General features: G+C 43.3%; 1 protein-coding gene across 4 annotated transcripts in view; it reads right to left on the reverse strand.

The window, feature by feature from the left end:
• AP2B1 (adaptor related protein complex 2 subunit beta 1) overlaps positions 1–26337 on the reverse strand; it is an 80018-nt gene that overhangs the window by 48552 nt on the left and 5129 nt on the right. For all 4 annotated transcript variants that reach the window (XM_074890757.1, XM_074890754.1, XM_074890755.1 and 1 more), the window contains 7 exons: positions 24894–24999; positions 23713–23848; positions 21771–22016; positions 9483–9673; positions 7132–7353; positions 6132–6252; positions 3377–3472 (listed from right to left, as the gene is read on the reverse strand). In XM_074890757.1, the coding sequence (XP_074746858.1) occupies positions 3377–3472; positions 6132–6252; positions 7132–7353; positions 9483–9673; positions 21771–22016; positions 23713–23848; positions 24894–24999 (1118 nt within the window). The remainder of the gene's footprint in view (positions 1–3376; positions 3473–6131; positions 6253–7131; positions 7354–9482; positions 9674–21770; positions 22017–23712; positions 23849–24893; positions 25000–26337) is intronic.

A 26337-nucleotide genomic window follows, 5' to 3' on the forward strand; every position in this document is an offset into this window, starting at 1 on the left:
TCTCCCCTGAATTCCACACCAAAGAGAAAAAAATCCAATACAATTGGTTTCAGAGTAAAGAGAGATATCATATAAAATTATATGATTGGCATCGTATTTTTTTATGATACTTCTCCCTCCTTAGCACAGCTTTACAGGTACTATGCCACTATGGGGGCTGTGAAATGGCAATTTGACAATGTCCTGCTCTGATCTCTTCTCCTGATCAGGAAGAGATTTGAGGCCTGTGACCTGGAAGACTCTTCCATTTCATGGAGACTGACCATGGACCTGGCTCCACACAGACTGACATTGCTCACAGTGTGAACCCCCCTCGACGTCCTTGCAAGATAGATGCTTCAGAGCTTGTAATTTCATTGTTTCTCAACAACTTTCACTAGATGTTTTAACAAGTGGCCTTAAGGGGCACGTGGGGTAAATCTTTCCTAAGCCAACTCTACTCTACAGAAGCTACAGTATCAGTCACGGTGTGCAACAAGCAGTCCAGCCCTGTCAGAGCCTACAACTAATAAAACTTTTAGAGCTGCAGAACTCAAGGAGAAGCAAATTAAGGTTTATTTTTCTTTAGATGTTTCAAAGCGTGATTTTTCCAGGAAGAGCACAACATCCACTTTGAAATACGCAGTACTGATTTTTAGCCCAAGAGTCCCTTGGAAAGTGAGCAGTCATGTCCACACATGCACAGTAGAGCAGTCCCTCTAACAAAATTTCCCTGTAACAAATCTCAGTTCACTCCATCCCTTGTAAACACATTACTATTTGAAGGTGGACGTCCCTGGGGACTGCAGTGTTCTGCAAACTGATGAAAGAGTGCCCCAACTAGAACAGCTCTCAAGCTGGAGTAAGGAAGGACAACCAACCAACATCAAAATTGCTTTGTTTTTCTGTAGAAACCAAATGAAAGCCTGCAAGATTACTGAAGCAGCACATACCACGCTCACAGCCATAAGCCTAAATGATTTCTAAGAACCAGGCTGCTGGCAGAATCTCCTAGAACCAAGACAAATCCTCCTCTAATATGGCTCCTTCTGCTTCTCCTTCGCTCCAGAGGAATCACTATTCTTACTGCATCTCCTTAATTTCCTTTTCTCATAGGTGTGGTGCTTTGTTTCCTTACAATCAAAGCATCAGATGACTTCTTCACCTAGTGCTGTCAGTGGAGCAAACCAATGTGCAAGCCACATACCTTCACCTCATGCTGTCAAGTCTGGCTATGCCACACAGTTTGCTGTAGACACACTCAAGGTAACTCTGAGCCCAGACAGTCTATCCATGCAAAATGATGATGTTGTGACATCCCACAAATCAAAATACTACTTAAGCCTGGGCAAAATCCACCAGCCTTGCTATTCAGCATAGGTATTGCTTATGTTTCCAAAACAAGCGCTACCTCTGCTGTTAGCACCATATTCTGCTGTGCAGCACGTCACAGAAGACAAATTTATTTACTGTCTTACTCTTCTGGGAGAGACAATTAGACAAAAGGTAGGATCCTTGAAGGCAGAGCTGAGGTTCTCTGTGAATGCTCATTCATCAACAGCTCCTGCCAGCTGTGCCCTATGTTGAAAAGCAGATTTCTAAGCCTTAGGAACTTGGACACTGATGGCTGAGAGAATGCTCTTCCATTAGTCATAACTCACAGTGCAAACAGCCTCTAGTAAGCACAGATGCACTGTGGACATGGATTAACCTAGAGATGAGGATGCTGTAATGAGTTGTTCTATATTTGCCCTCTTTAAATCTGGCTTTTGTCAGAGGAGTAAACAGATCTCATCTTTAGCTGCAGTGTCTTCAAAGGAGCGTTGCTAAAAATCAAGGTTAGCACTACTCACTGAGACAATTACACAGTTAGAGGGTCACTGCAAATTTACTGGGACTATTATTAGTCTTTTCATACAGAATATGGCTGTCATGGTATCACGGATGGGAAGAAAGAATGTAGGGGATGAGGGCAGGAAGGGTAAAAATGTCTAAAAACACCTAGATACTGCAGGAATACACCACCTTTCATGTGAAACTAGGAAGACACACAGTCTGCAAGACATCCTAGCGAGAAAGTCCCTACTGAGAACTAAAGCAATCTCCCACTCTCCAGCACAAGCACCGCTACAAAAAGGGCTGCCACCAGCTTCTGACTTCTCAGTAGCCCTCTTCCATGCTCAGGAGCATTTTCTCCTGTCACTGCTGTGGCTCCATCCAGACAGCCTCTTGACTGCATGCAACATGGAAGGAGCACTCTGGTATTTTGAACTGCAGACATGAAATAAGGGGCAGCGATCACCTGCTCTCCTGGGCCACGCTTAAAAGAAAGTCCATAGCACTGATAAGCCTTTAAGAGCTGAAGAAAGGAAGAGAAGGCTGGACAGGCAGTCAATTCTCTCAAAAGGACAGAAGTTGGTATTCTCTTTACACAGACTTACAATAGTTTAGCTAAAACCAGAGAAACCTGTGCACTGACACGATACTCAGCCAGACACGATTAGGTTTTTAAATCTGCTGTCAGAAAATGCTCATGGGAACATACTTCAGCAAAAGCTAAATGAGCTCAGCTGAAATTAGACCACTTATGTGACATTTTGCACTCAGTTATCAGTTTACTGAAAAGTACCAACACCACAGCATAAGTCTTCCCTCTCTTCACAGGCTTTCTGAGCTTCTGTCAGGCATACAAGGTTCACTTACAGAGAAATTAACAGGAACATCACTAAAAGGAAATTCTATTATGAAGATTTTGGTGGATGTTCAACTGGCAGAGGACATTTCAGACTGTTGTTTTGGAAAACTGCAGAGGTTCTTGGGAACTTATTTGCATAAGCATCTAGGCTAAAGAGAGTACTCTCCAAATGAAGCACAAGCTATTTGGACCTTTAACACTAGATAAGCAGATAGAGTCACTCTGTGCAAACTGCACTTAAGCACCCCAAATCTCTGTAATTCTATGCATGTGTGTTCTATTCAGCTGAGGGGGGGGGGACACAAAACATTCCATAATACTGAGTTTCTCTGCACAATTTCTTCTCCTTCCCCCTTCAAAAGATCAGGCCACAGCTATTAAAGGAGGTCCTCATAGAAAACCGGGCACTGTTCCATTGAAGCCAGTGCAGTAAAATATTCCATCAAGGATGATTTAGCTGCCTTGCTCTGTCTGCAAGCTGAGGTCTGAGAGGAGCACACCACCCTCCTGTGATGTACTCAACTGGAGCTCACGAGTCCTACTGTTCAGCTGGAGCTTTGCCCATGAGCATGATGTATCCAGATCACTTAATTGCCAACACAGGAGCAAAGAAACTTTGCGTAATGTGGGAACGAATGGCAAAGCCTGTCATTGTTTTTGAAGACAGAGAAACACAGAAAACCTCAAGATTCAAATACTTGCCTCAACCTTGATGGCACAGCGGCCAATCGCTCGGACAGCCTTGCGCACGAAGTCAACATCCACCTCAGTAGCATATTCCTTCAGCTCTGCCAGGACCTGCAGAGAAAGCACACCAACATGAGTCCCTGCGGTCACAGAGAGAACATCCCACTCTGACCAGTGATGCGACTTGAATACCAGAACACGAGCAGGATGTATTCTTCCACAGCTAGCCACACACATTTAAAGCTAACACAGTCAAACTCTGTAATCAATCCCTACTTCTGGAACCCACTGGCTTGGTTTAGGCTGGTCAAAGCCAAAAGATGGCTCAGTCTAGATTATTTTCAAATTCCTCTCAACAAAAGCTGGGGGCAAAATCAGCCCTGCCAAACTTAAATGTTGCTATTCCTTCTTACACTGAAAATACAGTGAAGGAGGGGTCACATCCATACATGTAGATTTTGTGTATGGCTAATTGTACTTACTGCTCTACATTCCCTGTATGCAAAGCTCTCAGCAACAACCATTTTTGATCTGTCAGATCCTCAGGTCCAGAGGAGGCCACGAAGATGCTCGGGGGGCTGGAGCACCTCCCCTGTGAGGACAGGCTGAGAGAGTTGGGGGTGTTCAGCCTGGAGAAGAAAAGGCTCTGGGGAGACCTTAGAGCAGCCTCCCAAGTACTTAAAGGGGCTACAGGAAAGCTGGGGAAGGACTCTTTATCAGGAGGTGTAGTGATAAAATAAGGGGTAACAGTTTTAAACTGACAGGGCAGATTTAGATTAGACAAAGAAGAAATTCCTCCCTGTGAGGATGGTGAGGCCCTGGCACAGGTTGCCCAGAGAAGCTGTGGCTGCCCCCTCCCTGGAAGGGTTCAAGGCCAGGTTGGACAGGGCTTTGGGCAACCTGGGCTAGTGGAAGGTGTCCCTGCCCATGGCAGGGGGGTGGGAGCTGGATGATCTTTAAGGCCCCTTCCAACCCAAACCAGTCTGTGATTCTATGATTCCCCTTTTCTGTGCTGAGATGAACCTCTGAATCTCTACTAGATCTAAAAGGAGATGATACGAGGACACCCTAGCACACCTATACAGAAATAATAACAGTGCAAAGATATTTCCCCTCTTAAGAATAAGATCTATGATTTTGTCTCTTTTTTTTTGCTAATGAAAACTGAACAAGGGCTTAAAACAGGACCTGCTGGGATCTTACAGACCACTAAAAGGGTACTTTGTCTTAAGCAAATCACTTAGCTTAGAAAGACTGATTTTTTTTTTTTTTTTTAAAAAAGACTTTACACAGTTTATATTCCCTCAAAGTCTCTTTTGTTTCAGTTTCTCATGTCAAACATGACATCAGGGATTTCACTGTGATGTCACAAACAGACTGCAAGGGAGAGGTGAACAGCACAAAGCAAGACAGTTGTTTGAAAAATCTCTAGTCGATGCAAATTGCTCAGAACAATGACAAGATAAAGAGGCCTTGAATGGCCAGACTGCAGACAAATAAATCTGCAAGGAGTAGACAGGTCATCTGTGTTGTGAAGTTTTATTATTTCCTTGGATGATCTATGTTGCACAGTACTTAAAGCACCCAAGTTTAGTAGCTTATGCTTTTCAAATACTGCCCAAGCCTGAGTGACTTGGATACAACTAGTCTGCTGCCTTGGTCTAGATGAGGCACAGATATGAAGATCCTTGACAAGCTACACAGGTAGGATGCCTGTTCTTGTGTTTCATTTCAGGGCATCTTTCTGATGAAGCTCGGGTTGTTTTTAGGAACCCCTCTTTAGACCAGGAAGAGATTCATTCATTAGTCTGCAGATCCCAGTCCCAGACTCTGTCCTCCAGACACCACTGCCTTTCATCCAAACCACCTGCATTATCTAAACATTATGCATTAAAACTGGTATGGAGCCTACCAAGAGTAAATAAAAAAATTCTGAATACATTCTCATGGAAACTGATTTTTAAGATGTTTTCCATGTCCCCAACACAAAAGGCTTTTGTTACTTTTTTTTGTTACCTTGCTCTGTTCCAAAAAACATCAGAGGAGAAAGCTGAAGAGAGCGGCTTAAAAGTGTCACGTTAAATGAAATCGCTCAGTGACAATAACAGCACTAACCAGAGGCATTAATCATTCTGTATTAGTGTTAGGCCTTGTGGCCAGGGTCGCACTCAAGAACATTTCCTTTAAGAAAGGAATTTGGATTAAAACATCAAATCCAAAGAGAATCTATACTGTGTAAAGCAGTCTCAATTCAGTTTAGCTTTAGCTTTGTGCTGTTTCCACTCTGGAAGCGAGCTGAGCAAAATAAAGGTTATTTTAGCTCCGAGAAGTGCCTGTGCAAGAGTTTAACAATTTAACTAATACACTTGAAATTCACACTTCAGTAATGTTTGGCCTTTCTGAGTGCCTCCCTTATAGGAACACCTCGCTCACTTGAAACAAGCCTCTCATTCCAACCTTAGCACTAGCAGTGACTCATTTGACAGGAGACATCAGGAGACATCAGCTCTCCTCCTGGAATTGTAATCTGTAAAACAAGATCTACCTAATGTTCATGATAAAAGACATACCATGCTATTAACATTTAAATTATGGAGGAAACTCCAACACCTCCCATTAAGTAGCTGCAAAGAGCACTATACCAGGGACAGTGATGCCTAAAAGCCAGGACAACACTAGCAGTAGCTGCATGCATCCTCATGCAAGGACCACGAGAGGGTCTTCCATCCTCAGAACACATGCAGAACACAGCAGAAGTTCCTCAGCTGACCTGAGCAATGTTTGCTTGAGAAGCTAGACGGATCATGATGTCCAGTTTCTCCAGTTTGACGTAGATGGGGTCGTTGTACTTCACAAAGAACACCTTGATTTCCTGCTTCAGGATTTCAGGCCTGGAGGGAACATAACATTGTTTAACTCAAGACTGGTAAAAACAATGGGCTCTATCCTAACCAGAGGTATCTTTTGTTTAGAAATCTACCCAAACAGTCACTGAGAAACAGGATGGTGTCACTTTGTGTCCAGGACATGCAAACATATGAGGACAACAATTTGAAGAAAGTTAGAAAGATGGAGAAAAAGATTGTTTAGATACAAAATGCAGAATTCAATTCTCTAACTACACCTACATCTCTATTTCCTCCATTTGAACCGCTGAGCCAACCACTGCAGGCAGTCAGTGGGTGACAGTGTTTTCAGTGAAAGAGTAACATCCTTACCTCAACACAAAAGCCACCTACAAACCCGTTTTCTGATTTCACTTGCAAGATGCCAGTGCACAGTAACTCTGCCCTGAATAAAATCACAATGTGCTATCCAACCTATCCCACCTTTCCATCAAGGAATAACAGTATTTAAACATGCACGTGGGAGTAAACTGGTGAAAAAACCAACCCACTGTACATCAGTATGTCACCAGGCTGGTTCTTCTATGCTGAAGAGAACAGCACAGGCACACTGAGTTTCTACAGGTCACTATGAACTTCCTATTTGCAATCTGATTTATAGTCTAATGAGAGGGCAGTTCTTGCTGCTTTTAAAAAGGTGGTGAAGAGAGTGACAGGTAAAGAAATACTATATGATACTGGTATTGCAAGTATGCTGTAAAGAAAATTAATTCAGGCTACCAGAGTCATGAGACTGTTTAATCCAGGTTCACATCCCTCGAGGGACAAATTAAACAAATTTCTGTGCATGTGAAAATATCTGAAGGTCTGAGATAACCAGATGCCCTTCAACAACCCAGGAATAACACCCCACTGAGGCTTTACCTTTTCTGCACAATCAAGTTGATGTTCCTCAGGGCAACATACTGAACTTCAGGCTCTCCAGATAGCAGGGTCACCAGTGGAGGGGCAAGCTTCTTCAGCAGCATGTTGTAATAGTCGGAGTCCTTGGGAAGAAGTTCCAGGAACTTCATCAAGACCTTCACTGCTGACAGCACCACTGCCGAGTTGGCGTGAGACAGCCGAGGGGTCACCCGTTCACAAATACTGGAGACACAGGAGTAAGAAAGGGTTCACATGTATTTCAGAACGTCAAATATTTCAGATCTTATCTGAGTTTGGGAGATTGTACATGGCTGAAGCCAGCTTCTCAGACACTACTTTGATTTGGTTTTGTTCACAAAGAACAAGCAAAGTCCTGCTTTCCTGAACACAGCAGGAAGCAAACAAAAACTACTTCTCTCACAGCTTCAAGTTTCTCTCCTGTCACAGTTCACTCAGGAACTCTTCCAGCTCTCAGCTTTACAGTCCCAATGCATGTTCAGTTATTAGTGCTTTCTGCCTTTGCCTGGTGGTATTCTCTATTTCTGTGATCTCGTCTGTCACTTACAAACACAACTTTAACAAAACAGCTACCAGAAAAACACTTTAGCCCCCATGTAATCATTCAGAGGCGATACACACTTCTGGCTGGCTTGGGGGGTTTGCTGTCATTTCAACCATTTGTTTCTGAAAAAAAAAAAAAGGTTTCCGTTACTCTGAAGATAGAGGGGTGACCTAAATACCCTCCCAAGTCTCAGCTTCACCACTTGTCTCAGTGGATCCTATAATCAACAGCATCCTAAACAACCCATCCCAAGCAGAAAGGAAGTTTGGGTTCATATGGTCTTTCTTACAGCATCTGTCAAGTTTCTTCCCACCCCCTCCTGCATATTGCTAACCCAGAACAATCTTATTCCCATCTGTGCCTCCTGAAGTTTTATTTCCCTGAAAGATTTGCTTTCAGCCACCCTGGAAGGGAAGCAGCATGGCTAAGTGAGGAGCAGAGGAGTCTAAGTCACAGTTGGGGGCAGTCCCCAGCTGACTCTGCCCAAGGTCACCTGGTACCCAAAGCTCCTTCATCTCTCCATGCACAGGGGTAATGACACCAGCCCTGCTGTAAAGGAGAAATATAAAACTAGGTGCTGTCATTCTCCTATCTGAAATGAGGAAGGCTCTGAGAGTCAAACTCCACACAAAGGAGTAAAAGTAGTTACTGCCCATCCAGTTTTATACATCACTCTTCAGAGGAATTACGGATGAGGAACTGGGACATGTTCACAGTTGTTCAGACTAGTGGTCCCTTTCTGACAAATCGAGGATAATACTGGCCTGACACACTGGAGATCTCTGCAGGTTTCTAGCACTCATTAACAGTCATTTCTGGCACAGAAATGGAACACAAGGGGGAAGTAGGTGGGGAAAAAAAAAAAAAAAAAAATCAGCAAGACTACTGGCAGGCTTTTTTAAAGAAGTGGATTATCTGTTGTGCCTCAAAAAACAGTCAATGAAGAAACCCATCAAATTTGAAAAGGCCTGTCCAGGATTTTGCATGTGGGCTTGTGCCCCTTCCTCCCCCTCCACCCCCCCACATCATCTACATGAAATATATCAAGTCTGAGAATTCCCCTGTTCCAAGTAATTTTTCTTGCTGGTTTCTCGTTCTTTTGGGTACAGAATCTGACTTTTTGTGATTCTGGACACAGATGAGAAGGCTTGAAGTGCACGAACTAACACTCCACTACCTAAACTCTAAGGTCTTTGTATTCAGGTTTAGTCATTGCAGCTAAAGGTAAAAGCACAAGCGTGAATTTGGAGTGATAAGAAAAATATTTTTTTACTTTTATTTTCAGTTCTATCATACCACAGACTAGATTTTAGCTGCAAAAAATATTCCAGTCTCAGACCTGTAGTACTTTGAAAGCCCCCAAATCTATAAGAACTTCTTGCCTCTCCAAGTAGCAAAACCAGATTTGGAAGCTCTGCTTTAAGACAGAAAATCCTCCAAACAATGCTACAATTGTTACAGGTTTGGTCTTGGGCTGATCCCTTCTTAGTGGTGCCAGTTCCCCTAAGAACTAGTCTTAAATGGAAAAAAATAATTTAAAAAGCTAATGATAAACAGAGAAAGTGGTTCTGCAAAGGGAGAGGACAGGTTTCCCGCATCAGCCCAAACTACCAAAAGTTGCCTCCCTTTTAAAACTCTTTTACTTCAAGTCTCGTTTGTGCTGTTACAGACCTCAGAGCGCCCTGTTATCACAAGCCCTTTTCAGAGCTGTAACGCTGCCAGAAGCCTGCAAGTGCCCAGCTACCGAATAACCCCAAGTGGGCCGTGCAAAGAGCAGGAACAACCATACCTCTGAGCTTCGCGATCATCCTTGGGGTTGTAGTTGGACAGACAGTCCAGGATGAAGATCTGGCCCCACTCCGTGCACTCATTTAAAGCCGTCAGCAGCTTGTTAATGTTCTGAGGGTTCAGATCCAGCAGGTTGCTGTTGGGATGCGATTCACTGATTTCTGACAAGGCAGCCACAGCGTTCGCTACCACCTGGGAGAAGAGACAAGAAGGTGTGTTCTTTGCTAGCATGCCATCCGTGGCTTGGCAGGGATTAATTTGGGCTTAGCACGGGTTACACATGGCAAAACCACCACAGAGATCCTTGTGTGTGCTATCAGCTGCTCAGCAGCAGCCAGCACATCAGTCATCTGAGCCTTCAAGGACCCAGTACAACCTCACAAACCACCTGGAGAGCCCAAAACTTGACTGTAACTTTGCTCTTTGCCAAAATTTGAAGAGTCTCATGGGGAGGAAGTGAAAGAATAGCAGCATAGCAGGAGGGGGCTGCTGACACACACAGGAAACATGAAAGGCCAGCATGGGTGCGAAGAGCGTTTTACTAGAGAAAGTACAACTTGAAAGTATTTTTGTGGAAGATAAACAAAAGTTAAAGTTGACTCTGGACAGAATGGGGACCTGGGACCAGAGATTTCACTGTGAAGGGAGCTAGAGATGTCATCAGAGAGTGTCCACATAGAACAAGAACATCTCATCTTCCTACAGGCTCCAGACTTCCACCCTTGCTTGCTTCAAGGAGGCATCATCTGCCCCCACATCCAGGAGATGCTCAACTGATACAGTCAAGGTTTCAAAACCTCTAATTGTCCTACTCATTCAGGAATGGATGTCTCTTGCTGAATTTCCCCTTGGCAGTCCCATGGCACACTGCTGAACGGGATCCAAGAAATGAGAAGAACTATCTCCTCGGTAAGAGATATCAGGTGCCAGGCAGCCTTCAGGTCTGTAGCAATTCTGTCAGGTCACCCAGTTTGAAAGCAAACACACAATTTCCCTAAAATGGACAACTCCTGCTGAATTTTTAATAACACGTATTTCAATTCCAAATAATCTCCAGAGCATCCACTTGTCTGCTTTACAGAGTCCCGTTAAAGCAAGCACTCCAGCACAACTTATAGCTGGAAATGTTCTTGCTACATTTGAGACTAGGTCTTCTCTTTTCTAAGCATGGATGAAAGGAAGCACAGAGAGGAAACCCAAGGTCCAGCTTGACAAGAGCTAGAAGTGGGAGTGCAACACAAATTTCTAATTCTTAGTTCCATATTCAAGTTCAACAGTTATTCTAACAGATGCCATATGAAGATTTTTAAGATAGAAGAGTTGCAGAATATATAGATAAAAATAGAAAATTTGCAGACAAGACAAAAGTCTCATTTTTTTAACTGACTAGAAAAGGGATTTAAGCCTGAGTCTGACACACAAAACTGATATACCCCATGAAAAGGCATTTTTGGGGTATTTTACCACATATATCATGTCCAGCCCAACTCACAATTCATACCTGCTAAAAATGAAGATTTACAACATTATTTTCTATGGAATTAAGGCAAAGAAACATCTTATCTAAAATCATCTGATTCTCTGGATGACTAAAGATGCTTTTGATGCAGTACACTGAAAACAAGAACAGCGCGACCAGAAAATTTTCTGCATTGTTCCCGTCACTGCTTGTCATTAAACCAATATATTCCAAAGTCATTGCACAAGCACGGTAATGTTGATTGTTTTGCATTTCACACCTAGAGGTCAGAGATAGGATTTTGATCCAAGATTTTATGAATTTCATTAGTTGAATGAGCCTTCTGTCACCACAATCGTTAGCAGTCAGAACTGCTGTCTTCTTGTACTGTTTTAATGAGTAACGTAAGATATGCTGTTTATTCTTCCCATTATTTAATTTGCCTAATTCCCGAATGGTTAATGTGACACAGCATAAAACTGAAGTAAAATACGGTTTTAATTTCATTATATTTTGGAAGTTTACAAGTGAAGACAAATCATGAAAGCAACTGAAAAGTTCAAAACCATTACGAAAAAGCACTTATAAAATGAAATGAGGGCTTTGGAAAAAAAATTTGAAGTAATTAAAAAAGTGACAGAGCCAAAGCATCGCAGGAAGGTACCCGTCAGTTGTACTTAGGAACGGGGCTGAGCTTTGGCAAATGCACTCACACTACCAGGCACCACCTTCATTGCACTAATTGGGCCATGTGGATATCCTAAACCCTGGGGCAAGTACAAGTCAAGGCAGCTGCGCTTAAGTTTTTTTCCTTGCAGAGTAAGTGAACTCTATCACTTTGAGCTTGCCACAGGCAAAGGATGCACAGAAATGCTGTTACCATGGTCTGCCTGGTGCACAGTATCTCCAACCCAGAGACCTGACTGCGAATGAGGTCTTGCTTTTCGGATCTTTTAGGGCTCTTTTAGGAACTAACACAGCAGCATAAATTCAAGTGCCCAAATCAAAGCTGAGGATGGGACACTACACGACAACCCACTAGATGTCAGATTTCTATTAAAAGCATCCGTGAGAAAGCGTGTCAGATGGCAAGATGCACTTAGGAGCATGGGCTGTGGTCTCCTTGGTTGTTACAAAAGGAGGAATGTGTTCTGCCAGACAAGATGGGATCTACAATCTTGTAGTCCACAATTAAAGCTGGTCCTCACTTTCTACCTCAGCAGAACAGTGCTGCTGTCAACTTGGTGACAAGATAAATGAAGCGAAAGGGAGTAGGGGAAGGGATGGGGAGTATCTTAAAACTTTAAGCAACACTTATTAAAAAAAATATTTGCTGGCAATTCACACTGAACATACTGACATGTTATGGTATGCCAACAAAAATAATTATCATCTTCAAGGCTTTTTACACAGCTGCAGCACAGTTGAAATGAAAACAGATTTCAGGAACCAGTCCAACACAAACACTGGTTCAAGTATGCATGCTCACCTCTCTTCACTGGCACTGCCATTGGCTTCATTACGAGACAGGAACACAGAGCAATACAAGCTGACAGTGCATGGTTTCATTCCAGTACACGACCACTCCTACTCTGCTGACAGCTCTCACTAAGTGATGGCTCAGGCAACATGTAAACAAAGATTGAAGCGCTGTCCACAGCCTGGGATACTAACAGTTCGCACTCAGGTGTGGAAGAAAAGTCCATTAAAGCTTTACAAGTGGTACAGGACAAAGTCCTCCATGAAACTGGACAAGGCTATACCTTGACTGAGGAAAAAGAGCCATAAGCTTCTTTAGCAAATGAAGCATTCTCTGCTTTTCAAAACATGCAACACATTCATTTTGATGAGAAACCAACCAGGAGTTGTATAACTTATTTCACAGATTGGAAGGAGGAGACTAAAAGGACAAGAAACTAACATCTAGCACAGTCTTTAGTTCTCAAAAATAATGGGAAAAAACCAAGGGCAACTCACTAGCCAAAAGATATGTGAGCCCAGACAATTAATGAACAGGAAAAGCTTTTAAAAGCTTAAATTTGTAAGTTAATCCCATTGTAAAATGCCTGACTTGACTCGCAATTAGGAATACCATCTTTAAGCTAACAGCTACCAACCAATGAGAATCTGCCTAAAAAAACACCTAAAAAGTACAAATGCAGAGCAGATTGAAGATTAATAATAATAACAGGTCCCTGGCTTGCTGATGTACACCAGTTCACCCTGGGTACATTTCAACATTATTCAAATACAGTCACAGCAACATCCCGTTAGAGCACAGTTGAGCCGAATGACAATAAAGCTGCTTTTTGGCTGGAATTTCCCATCAAATTTAGACTCTCAGAGAAGTGTCACTGGGATGAGGATAACTAAATCTCACAGGCTCTTATTAGAAAAAAAAAAAAACAACAAACCCTGCAATTTAAACTACATTACAGATTTAACAAGAACCCAATATTTTTAAACCCACCTACAGACAAACCCCTTCTGCAGCCAGAAAGACCAGATCTGACCTCACGGAGAGCTGCAGAGGTAGGAACGCTGATTTGCCAGTTATTCCTTCTGGCAGCTCAAACCTTTAGCTCGGAGCAAATGGTATAAAATACATTAACAAGGAGGAAAGGGGGTGGGTGAAAACCCAAGTGTCTGCCTATCAACCCACACGGAAAAGCTTTGCAGGGGGTGGGGGGACAGGAGGGAAGCTAGGCAGATCTAGAACGCCAAACAGTCAAAGCAATCAGATTATTTTGCTAGCATCCCAGGCTAATTGGAAATTAAACCAAGTGTGTAATGGAGTTAATGAAATAGTGTTCTGCTGCTTGAAACAGAAATCTCTGGCTCGCCATTCCATTAAAATGAGGAAAAAATGAAGAAAAGGAAGAAAAGTTAAGGGACTCTGAAAAGATTCTGAGGAAAGGAACCCTTCCCCACAGAGCTGGAGGCTCCTACCCTCAAGAGAGCCAGGCACCACGTGATGTTTTCAAGAATGGAGAGGTGCTGACATTTTCAAAGAGCACTCTGAGCTTGCACGGTACGCTCGTGTCATTAAGCACAGACTCCCAGATGGGATATTAGGGGCATCCGCATGGATGCGTATTTCACAGGGCCACTCATTTTCATGGCCACAGATGATGCTGTGTGCTTGAAAGGTCCCTAACAAGTACTAATGCAGACAAGTTCTCTCTCCAGAGTACCTGACCTCTACTTCTGTTCATATTATATCTTTCATCTACAAGCCCCCTTTACTTTGCTTCCCTAGAAATGGTCTATGAACACTTAAAACGGCCCAGTCAGGCAAGTCAGAGAGCCTATATGAACCTCTTAGACTGTCAATGCATGCAGTGTATATGATTTTAAATTAAAACTCTGGGAGACTAACACATCCCCAGTCTATGTATAGTCTTGGAAAGTAACAGCTCCTCTGTTCAGCCTTACTTGTGACAGATTTCCAGGGCTCTGGGTAAGTCATTCATCTTCCACTAATTCCATTCCAGAAGGTTGTACTTTAGTGCCTAAAAGTCTGTAACCGCACTGCTGGATACGTGATGAGTTCCTGACCATGTCCTGAAAACTGCCTGGGTGGGGAAGACCTCCTGCCTGCCTTTTTGCAAGTGAGATGAATTTTCTGGAGGTGGCAATGAAGGGAAGTCAAAGTGTTTGTTACGCTTCCCAGGGCGCGCTTGCCCTAACTGGTTTTTGCACTTCCCTGTTCCTACAACGCACTGCAGAAAAATGCCACTTTGTAGCAGACTAAAACACCACTTCTCCTCTCATGTCCTTGCAAAATCAGAATGTGTTAGTTTTAAGACAGGAAACCATACTTCCCTTGACTGTTGAACCTCTTGCAGTAGGTGGGCAAGATGATGCTCAGGGATGGCTCCAACACAAAGGGTTTCTCCTTGGTACAGCTGAGCCCCCCAATGCAGGACACTAAGCTCCAGAGGAAGCCAACCAAGGGTCTGCAACCCCCTATGATTCCTCCAGAAAGCACTGTGGTCTGATCCCAGCCTGGGAAACCAGAAAGGTTTCTTTTGCAGGTTTTTCTTTAAGGCCCTTTGCAATTTTCCTTGCAGACATTCTCACTGGCACCATCCAGTGGCAAACAGGGCTGCCTGATCCAAGCAGCTATTTAGAAGAAAGGCACCAGCTAAGCATCAACAAAAACCTTATGTAGCCCTAAAAAGGAAGGTGCAGAGTTACAGAACAACATAGCCACAGCGTTTTTTGACAAACGGTGCTTGTCAATAGCTAGAAGTGTCTGTTTCAATTGAAAATGTAACATCTAGACACACGTCAACAAAATTCCACAGCATCCTGACTGGTATTAGAGATCCTGGAATGATCTATTTGGCAAGACTAACACTTTGGAAATTAGACACATACTGATAGCAGTAATTGGAAGGAGATGGGTCTCCGATGGATGAATTTGTCAATTAAGCTTTATAAATGATGGGTCTGGGAGGACAGGCTGTGGAGCCATGGAAATTTATCCGTTATTACATAAACCCGTTGCATCTCTCTGCCAGAGTGCTGGTATTCAAAAGGCAAGGAAAAGCACGGCTTCTACGGGAAGTGCTCAAGACCTGCATCCCTCATCCAGAAGCCTACCAAAACCAAACCAGAAAATCAGGTCCCACATCCAGGCTTGAAGTTCCCTCAGACCTGTTTAGGATCACAACCTGGAGAAAAAACTAGCTACTCTAAGTCAGACTGCAGCCTTCCTCTGGAGAAGCAGTTGCAGGAGCTCAGCCTGAAGGCAAAACTGGGTTTCCACAGGCAGAGCAAGTGGGGTCAGAGTGGCTAACCAGAAGCTGTGCCACCATTTACAGATGGCAGCTCTCCCTCCTCCCCTAGTTTCAATCTCTGCAGTCTGACTGCTGCAACACAGACACACAAGCTGGCTTCTGAACTCTCCTGGCAATCTCCCCCATTGCCTCTTTCAAGCACCCCATCACATACATTAACATCGCCACTGCTTTATACAGCCTCCTCCACAACCTCTGCCTTCTTCATTTCCAGCTTGCTATTGCTAGCTGTCCGCTTACTCTGCAATAAGTGTTGCTCTCCCTCCTGGGCAGCCTCATCTAATCAGCAGGAACATTCATTAAAGAGCCCCAAAGTAAATCCACCACTCTTCATCAGCCCCTAAGCAATGGTCTCATTCACTGTAACATATACAATGATGGGTAAACAAATTCCTACAAATGCCATCAAGTATCTCCCAGAAGAACTATCATCTCCATCTGCAGCACTGACAGATTAAAAAACCCAAAACCACACACAGGACCAACACAGACATGGTTGTGGGACTTCAAGATACAGCCTTTACTCTGCAACACCTAGGCTGAAAAGAAAAGGGACATTTTTCAGGCAGTGGGGCAGGCAGGGTATCTTGGAGGCAGCCTCAGGCTGACAACACACTGCTGAGGCACAGCCCACAGCTCCTAGCAATATTCAGCTCCATACTAGGATGTGAATTTTCAAGTCCTTACAACCTTCTGAGCAGGAATCGCGAACTCATCCAACAGTGGCGGTTCACTCCTTGCACTAGATAAAGCATCAGCTGCAGAGGGGAAAACACAGAGCTGTGAGAAGTCCAAGTTTCCCCACGAGGAACGAGCGCTACCCTGCACCCATGAAGAAGGTGGTGTTCCACTCCCTGCTCTATAAGAGAAGTCCCACATCCTAGACTGCCTGCCACTAAGTCCTTCTGGGACTCAGAGGACCACCAACAGTTTCTCAGCAAGGGGTTTATTTCTCACCTTTTTTACACAGAGAGGAATAAAATTCCTGCAAAGTACACAGCAGAGGACAGCCCACAAGGCAAAAGCTGCCTCTGTTTATAAACAGGCTTATTCCTCAGGACATGATCTCAGAAAGACATACTGTTTTCCAGCTAGTAGGGAAGAGAACAAAAGGAGGACCTTCTTCCTCCATAAGGTCATCCAGGAAGCCCAAACACACACTCTGAGGTTCTGGCTGGCAGAGAAGGAACCTACATGGCTTGCAGTCACAGCAGGAGACAAGGGAGCACTGTGATTTATAGCAACAGGTTTTTACTCTAGTCTGTGAACTTCAGAAACTCACTAGCACTAGAGGGAATTCTGATTAGATCAAGATGGACCTCACCACCTCTAGCTGTCAGTTCTCTATAGATTCCCTTCTTAGTGCAGGTTAATGCTAAAGGCAAAAAACACTCAGGCACAACAAAAGTTTAATTATATTCCACACACTTGGTGTATTTACTAATCAGCTTCCTATGTGATCTTAGTATTTACTCCATATTGATTCACAACAGTGTTTCTCTCAATAAACTGTGACATGTAGATGGTGTAAAACATGACATATTACGGGACAGCACGTAAGAGTTATGTCTATACAGTCCACACAAACACAGGAGCAGAACAGCCGCACCTGTGAAAGCTTAGATCCATCACATCACAGTGACCAAGCGGAATATGAAGAAGAAGAAATGCTACAAAAAATTAAAAACCCAACAGCACCTAGAAAAGAACTGGGAGAAGGTGACATCAACCTAACTTAAGCAGGATAACAGGTAGATTGACAAGAAAAGCATTCGATGGGTTAAAAATTACTCTAGAAGGTCAAGGATTGAAAATATTTGGAGAGAAAGGTTGTTGCGTTCAAATATTAAAAGATCAGTCAGGCTTAAGATGGATTTCCTCTTACGTTTTTCTGCTAATGTTTACATTCCTGAAGAAAACCAAGTGCAGATAAAAGCCAGGAGGGAAATAGTTACAAAATAAGGTGTCTATCAACAGCTTTGTTTCTGCTTTAAACTGCTGCCATCTCGTGGCCTTGCTCTTCATCACCAGGGCTCAGCACTTGCAATGCTCCAACGATGAGCAGTCATTAGGTCTGAGTCACAAATGTCAGAAAAAAGACAGGATCAGGAAAAAGACAAAAAAAAGTTTGTCCGAGACTACAGAGAGTCTCTGGCCATCAGTAGGTGTGTAACAGACCTACCTCTCTCACCCCACTATTATCTACTGCTGTTGCTGGGTGTGAACAGCATGCTGCAGAGTAATCTGCCATCCTGCATACAAGCAGGAGTACACAACAATCCTGGGGTGTCATACTGAAATGGTATTTTGTTAGAACATGCTTTCTGAGTTGCACTATACCAACAGTATCAGCAAGAAAGGCCCCGAGGACTGAGTAGGTCCAACAGCCCACTGATAGCCAGGCCCTAGTTTTATATTCATCTAGACCTGGTTCTGTGGAGCTTCCTGCAAGGAAATGCACAGCAAAAAAGGAGAAGGGTTTGCCTAAGCCAGCTCTGGGAAGAAGTGAGGGTTCCCTCTATGGAGGGGAACTCTTTGCAGGATCCCAAGGGACAAAGTGCAGCCACAGGCACTTTAGGTGTATCTGTAAAACAAGATTAAAGACTCTGTCCCCAATCAAACTTCTGCAGTGTAACCACCCAGTAACTGAACCATGCCCTTGTATGAGTTACTGGCCCATTGCTTGCATTACTGGCCCACTGCCTGCAGAAGGTAAGACATCTGGGATAACTCAGCTGAAATGTAATAAGCCACCAAGCCATCTGGTGACTTGCCATATATATCCATATCAGTATATATGCAATTAGATGTTTGAATTAATTCAACCAGGAGAAACTGCAAAGCTACCAGAGAGGTTTTTCAGAAAAACCTAGTGAACTACCAGACTCACATGTCAGTCCTTTAATCACAACTACAGCCAGCTCATCTGGAAGGGTGCAACCCGACACCTGTTCAAAAGATCACTGTATTACTGTATTTGAATGAAGGCCAGATCCTGACAACAAAAAGCCCAGATAAAAGGGTAAAGCACCTTGGCTGTGCACCCACAGCACCTCAACAGGACTTCAAAGCAATGCCCTGAACATCCCCAATCTCTGTTCACACAATTCTATGATAATAAACTATTAGTCCAAAAACACACAAAAAAACCCCAACCCCAAAGCCAAGATGTTTCTGACAAGGTCACCTCCAACTTAGACATTGTTATGATGAGGGTGATTTGAGCTGATAGAAATATGCACCCTGATCTCTGCACAATTACAAGGCAATTAGCAAGCCACAGATGGAGTTGTTACTCTACCCAGCACCCAGCTAGAATGCTTAGTGCTTGCTCATGTGCTAGAGGCAGTCAATTACAAAACCATAATAAAACCCTTCTTGAAGACTATTTTTCAACAGGAGTTTTTTAGCTCCTGCTCAAAGTCCTCATTTCTCAGAAGAGGGAACAAGTGTGGATTTCCTGTCTACAAAATTCTGCTTCATTACGTGTTTAATGTTGCCTATTTCCACAAGTCATCAAAAGAGGAGAAACATTTATAATATATGAATGCATTTAGATAACAGGTTGCAATGATTGACATGCACCATTTAAAGAGGAATAGGCCATAAGGATAGATCCAACTGTATCATTTTCAGTAATCTTTCTTTTGCTAGCTGATACAAATACATACATTTTACTGAAAAAAAGCTTCCAGGCAGGGCTGCATTCCACCTGGTCATGGAGAAATCCCTTACAAATATCAACTTGCACACAAATACAACTTATCTGGCAAAGACCACTCCTGGTCAGCAGAACCCCCACTGGAGTTTCACATGGAGAAAACAGCAATGAGCTCAATGGTTTGATTAGGAAAATGAACCTTAATTAAGGGTGGATAACCCCTGTACTTTTGAGGGAAATCACTGTGCTACAAAGGCATGAATTTCAAAGAGGACCAAAGCAATAAACTTAACTAGAAGAAATGTCTGTATCTACTAAAATTTGTAACCAGATTAAATATTGTATTAAGTCAGCAGCTATAAGAGCCCCAAACCTGATAAAATCTCTCCCTGTGCACCCTTAAAAAGCAAGGCTATAATGCCCTATCTAGAGTAAAACCTGGGAAAACAGTACACTGAACACCAGTCACGTGATCCTCTCAAAGCCTGCACATCTGAAAACACACCACAGGCTTCTCTTCATCCCTATCACTCCTCCAAAATGCATTCTCTTGCTGTGAATCCTCAGCTTTGGGAAGAGCAGGCAAGTACAACATGAGGCAGGTACTGGGATCCTGCACAGTTTCAGCAGCTGTAGAGCTGCAATCAATTGCAGCAGCTGCAAAGGTTCTGCTGTCGCAGCCCATCCTCATTACCACCAAGGAGCTCATTAGTTGTACTGATGTTTCAACAGGAATCCCTATGCTACTTTTGGTGGTTTATTTAGCAAATGGAGCATACACTGCCCTTTGGTATTTCTCCTCTTCTCTCCATTCATTTAAGTCAGTATTAAGTTAATGTGTTTTTGAAATGGATATCGGTGCTCTCGTAACAGCCAATGGTTCATTTACCAAAACCGTTAGTTCCACAGAGATCGACAAGCAGAAAGGGCAAGCAAAATCTTATTAATGTCTCCTGAAGTACCACATCTTTTCAGCCTGAGCTCCTCAACCCATACCCATGTGGCTATAATCAGCAGAAGAAAATTAAAGAGTTGGAGAAAGGCTAGGAGTAGCTTATATCCCTGTCTACAGCACACTCCACTGCTGCCTGTGAGCTAGTGAACGCCAGGGGCTAGCATTTACACGGAACTAAAGCAGCCCCATCAAGTACTTTGAGAGGCTGCAAGGCACACTCTCAACATTAAACAAGCAGGTGTTCCCCTATATGCCTCAGAACTGCCTAGACAGAGAGAGCATCTTCAAGTAGTCATCAATATTCATGCAGAAACCTGACATTAAAAAAAAATTCAGGGGGGGTGTACAAAAAAACCAGCTTGTAAAAGAGCTGGTTATCAAAGGCAATAGACACCTATATCTTCTGAAAGGCTCCACTGCTCACAGACTTGTGCCTGTGAAAGCCAAGACACCTTTAGTTTTACTGTCTCTAAAAGGTGTAAGAAAAGCAATCAGCAGCTTTCACTCTGCTACTAAAGGGTGTGGTACCTTACCACCTGCACTGGATTTATCCAAACCTGCCCAAAGACAGCTATAACAGGACAGCAACCTGCTTTGTGGTTTGATTCATGCACCATAGAAAGAGCTGTTAGTCCTACCCTAATAATGTGAAACTATGGCTTTAAGCAGAGTCAAATCAGATCTGTGCTCTAAAAGTACTAAAAAAGTAGCAGTCACATCCTTAAACTCTGAGCTTAACTGAGCTGCCGAAGTTTTCTTCCCTGCTAGGAGTTACAAGGATATCAGTATGCTCACTGGATTCCAGTACATCACAGGAAAAAATATCGAAGGATTATGCGGTGGGGCACTTTAATCCATTGGCCACCATCTTTTAGTTACAAAATAACAGTGGAAAATGCCTGGCGTGGAAATGGACCCTTCATCAACTGAGATGAAATACTGATTTAGTAGGTAATTTACTCCTGTGAAATTCTTGGTCTTGATCTCCACCTCTGCTCTGATGACTCATTTAACTTTATTAAAAACATAAGCATTGATTTTCTCCACTCATTACAGGCCAGTGGATTTATCTGCATTAGTGAATGAATTCATCCAACCTCTTACTCCAAGAAGAGCCAAAGCCTGTAGGAAAGCAATAGCTACAAGCTGTCCTCAATGTAGCAGCATTGAGTATTTCTTGCTCTTCTGACTTATCTGACCAGGAAGTTAAACTTTTGCTGCAGCACGCAAGACACGCAAAAGCCAAAATAGACCTAAGAATAGAATATAACCTGTTTTCTGAGGCAACAAGTGTTCTCTAACCAATGCATTCATTACAGTGCAGCAGTTGCAATTAAGAAAACCTTCACATTTCTGATTATCTGCCCATTAAAAACTCAAGCAATGCACTGGAAGGACATATACGTTACCATGGGATTGGAGTCTGCAATCAGGTCACGCAGAGAATCCAGAAATCCTTGGTCCTCCACCATCTGGGCATTGATGTCATGCAGCTTCGCCACACAGACAGCTGCAGTCTTTCGTACATAAGGGTCTTCATCCTTCAGACACTTGCGAAGAGGCTCACACAAATACTCTGTGATCTTGTCCACCCTGATGCATCCCATTGTACGGACAGCCAGAGCACGGATGAGAGGGTTTGGGTCTTCACAGTCCTGCAACAGGACAGAACATGCAATAAACAAATCTGCACCACAAGCCACTGATACCTTCCCTGCAGACAGAATCAGGCTGTTCGTATTTAAAGCAAAAGAGCATTCTCTCTGATTACACGGCAAAAAGAGGCAATTATTTCAGATCAGGGATAAGACGTGGAACTCACTGGTTCACAGAAACATTCCACACTATCTGAAGATGTTTTCACGCTATGATAGCTTGTAAAATTGTGATCTCAGCGTCCCTTGGTTCTCCCAGGCGAAACTTCTTTCAGCATGATCTAGCAGCTACAGATAAACTAGCGAGGCAGCTCTTACCACCCAAAAGCTAGCCACGGGCACCTTTCAGACAAAGTTCACAGCCTTACTGGTTTAAGGGACCAAGAGGATATAATGGGAAAAGTCAACAACTAAACACAATGCAACAGTCATCAAGGCCTATTTCTCACAGGCCATCAGTTCTACGTTTGCAACCTATGAAGCACTAAGCAAAGGCTAGTCTAGAGGTGCTCTTCTGATGACGAAAAAGAAAAAGGGAATAAAACATTTCATACTTCAAGACTACGTAACTTTCCATACATCCAATCCATCTACATCTTTGAGCAATGCTCCTCCAAAATCAGCCTATAAAAGGATGGCTGCAGAACGACCTCCAAAAGCATAAGGTACATTTATCTTTCACTGTTTAAATTTCCTACAGCTGAACACACACCTGAATGCATCACTTTCAAAGCATACCAGAGAAGTGATATGTCTTACCAGCACATCCAACACCTTGAACTGTGAACTGCATATGAAGTGCTGAGCTAGTGCAGACTAGTGTGAACACTTTCTCTTTACTAACACTTGTCCCTCAACTTGCCAAAAAGGACATTTCCTTGTGTGAAGCAGCATGAAGCTGGAAAACATCACGTTTGTTTGTCAGTCCATTCTAACAGAATTACACTTTAAAGATAGGGCAGACAACAATATTCTTTCCAGAGAGGAAGATAGAGACATCTCCTTTGGCCAGAAGGGCAGACCTGCTCTCTGTCTAGGTCTCCTCACCTCTTTCAGCCTCAGGCACCACAACAGAAACTTAAAACATGATCAGAGTCCTCAGTATCTCAGATTTTGTAATACTCCAGGAGGAGTCTCAAACTTTTTCCAAGTATTGGGTTTTAACTTACATAATGTGAGACTGCAATAGTATTTCCTAGATAAGGAGAGGCAACCTGACAACAGAATTAAAGGCAATACAGCAATCAGGCTGTTATTTTTCCAGTGAACTGTCTTCCAGTTTCACCAGAGGTAAAGGTTTTCCACGCAGCACAGCTGAAACAGTCAAACAAGAAGCAGATATCCATATATCAGAGATACTACAGAGGCTGGAAGATGAACAATATAAAATCTGTCATCTAATACCAGAAGTTGGTCTTTAATGATAATTAGTAAAACAATAGAAGCAGCTTTCCCTGGAGCAGGCTCTCTCATAAGCACTTACAGGGGTGGTTAAGTCCTCTGCAATAAGGACCAGCAGCAGCGAGAGAAAGGACCTAGACCTAATGGATTCAGCAGACTCCTCTACAAGCACCCCCAGCCCAGAGACTCAAGTACAAAAGCAGAGATAAACAGCTCACAAAGGCTAACAGACACAGGAGACATGGTGACAGCCACTGTGCTGGGCAATTTTCTGATAGCCATGGGAGCAACTTACCTTCACAAAGCTGTTGACAGCCATGATGGCCATATCTGGCTGACTTTTAGCGTAGTTCATCAGGTACAGGTAGACCAGCTTCTTCAACTCCAGGTTGTCAGTCTGCATGCAGTTCACAACATCAGGAAAGAGCGAGCTGGATAAACAACAGTAAGCAAGAACAGAATTGTAGAATCATTTAGATTGGAAAAGACCTTTAGGATCATCAAGTCCAACTGTTAACTTAGCACTGACAAGTCCACCGCTAAACCACATCCCTAAGCACCACATCTACATGTCTTTTAAATACTTCCAGGGATGGTGACTCAGCCTTCTACCCTCAAGCAGATCAACACTTCCGCCCAAGATCAAAAAAAGCAGTGAGATTGCATGGTATGCAATCTCTAAACAGCACTGCAGAAGAACACAGGAAGTTACACAGGGATATCTGCAGCTCTCAGGTATGCTGTAGAGGTCGAAAGGAGAAGGGCAAGTGCTGTTGGCCAAAAAGATCATTTTTTCTTCCTTACAGTTTATCTGTTCCTTCATTCTGTGATGAAGTCATGACACCCAATTTGCAACCTTGTATTCATTTCTGTGGCAACAGATCACACTGACATGAATCCAGTATTGCAACTTTATGGTAAACTCCAGTAACAGAAGGGAGAAAGCATTCACTCAAGCTTAAGCTCTTCTGGTTGCCTCAAGGGCAGAAAAAAGTATTGGGGACAGTGTTGCAGAAGGTAAATGCCTGTGTCCTTTAATCGCTATGAAGCAAAGGTTCAACTTAAAAATCACTAATTTTAAAATGTAGCTTAAGTTTATGCTATGACAAGTAAGTCTAAGAAAAACACTTGGAATTACCTTTCTAACACTAAAACCCAGCCTAGCAAGCAGTGAGAAAACATCATCTAAAATGGCATACAAATGGTGAATTCTGGATGGGTTTTTAAATAAAAAGGGCTATTGGCATCTAGCTAAACCAGCACTGAAAACAGTTGCTTCTTTTGCTCTCAGTAACAGGATGGAGCTTGAGAAACCTGTGACTCGAGCACAGCACAGGCAAGGACACAGCTGGCCTCACTCCCCGGCCACACCGAGATGACACACTCATAGCTGTTCCACGGGGATGTGTGCCAGTACACCCGACCGAGTCCCAGGACAACCAGAGCTGCTACAGGTGCAAGGTAAGTTGCTTTTACCTGACATCCTTCCCCACGGTCATGGCTGCAATAACCTTCTTTACGGCTTCTTTCCTCTTCTCTTTCTTTTCATTATTGAGTTCAGCCTTCAGTTCAAAAATCTCTCCTGGCAGAAGACAAAATAGATTGAGCCTCTTGCGAGAAGGAAAGGGTCTCGCTTTAGGGATAGTTCAAGAGTGACTTTTTACTTTCCCAGCCTGTTGTTGCCATAAAACTGGTAAAGCAGCATGTGGAAGCTGTCAGACCTGATGGAGAACCCGGTTCAATGAGAAGCAAAGCTGCAATGCTCAAGAGAATGATATGGGCTATACCTTGCTAACGAAAAAGCAGTTAACAAGAACCACGCTGCATGTTGCAGCTCTCCCACTTCTAGAACATTAAATCACATCACTTCAGCGTCTGTCTCAGAGGCAACTATTATATAACTAGGATGAAAAGATATTTGGAGACACCAGATTCGTGCCTGTAAGAAAAAACTAACTAAGCTAGGAATTTTGCCCAGACTTTTTAACTTTTGCTCATCATCGCCTGCTTCCTGCGAATGCAATGAGAAAACAGCAGACTGTAGTGTAGCCCAAATGCCATGATACACAGTGGCAGAAACAGGAAAGCACAAATTTAGTCCAGTGAAATAAATTCCTTTCAAGCTAGAAAGACAGAGCTACTACTAACAAAAGCAGCATGCAACACAGCTTGCCCGGATTCCAGGGTTGCCAAAGCAGACTCTTCCACGACACTAACTCTTCCAGATATTACTGCATGGAAAGTTAGTTCAGGCTGGATCACAAAAGTGGCAAAAGCAAGTTTGCAAAACAAAGCCACACATGCAAAAGACCACTTATCAGGCCTGTCCCAGACAGAGCAAGTGGTGTGAGAAGGAGAATGCTCCTGACCAAGAGACAGCTTTCTCTAGGAAGGACAGCGAGCAGTATTCCCACTGGAAGCCACAGGCTGAAGACACATTACAAATATCAAAATCTCTGACAAAATACATTCTAGACCCTAACCTTTGATTCCTACACACCAGTGCCACTTTGTCAGATCAGCAGCACTAATTACTGAAGAGACTGACGCAAAAAGATTAACAGGTACTTCAAAAAGGAAGAGAAGATACTGTTCTGAAGAACACAGTGCAGTGACCACTCGCCATACCTCCTGCCTGGGAAAGAGATGCTGGCGTTACACTGAGATCGTGCCCCTGAGCAGAGCTGAGCCAGCAGCAGCATGCTCACTAGAGCTCAGACAGTGCAGGCTGGCCTACTGCAGCCATCCCAGAAAAATCTGCCTTTAAGACTGAACTTACAGACACAGTTGTTCCTTAGAAAGATGCGAACTGCATTTGCTTAATTTATGAGCTCATTCTGAAGCTTAATGAAACATGAATGGAGAAACACGGTAGTTTTTTCACTGGCAAGCATTCACCAGAAACACTCAGCCATTCTGA

This window comes from Strix uralensis, chromosome 20, assembly GCF_047716275.1.
Source record: "Strix uralensis isolate ZFMK-TIS-50842 chromosome 20, bStrUra1, whole genome shotgun sequence".
NCBI lineage: Eukaryota > Metazoa > Chordata > Aves > Strigiformes > Strigidae > Strix > Strix uralensis.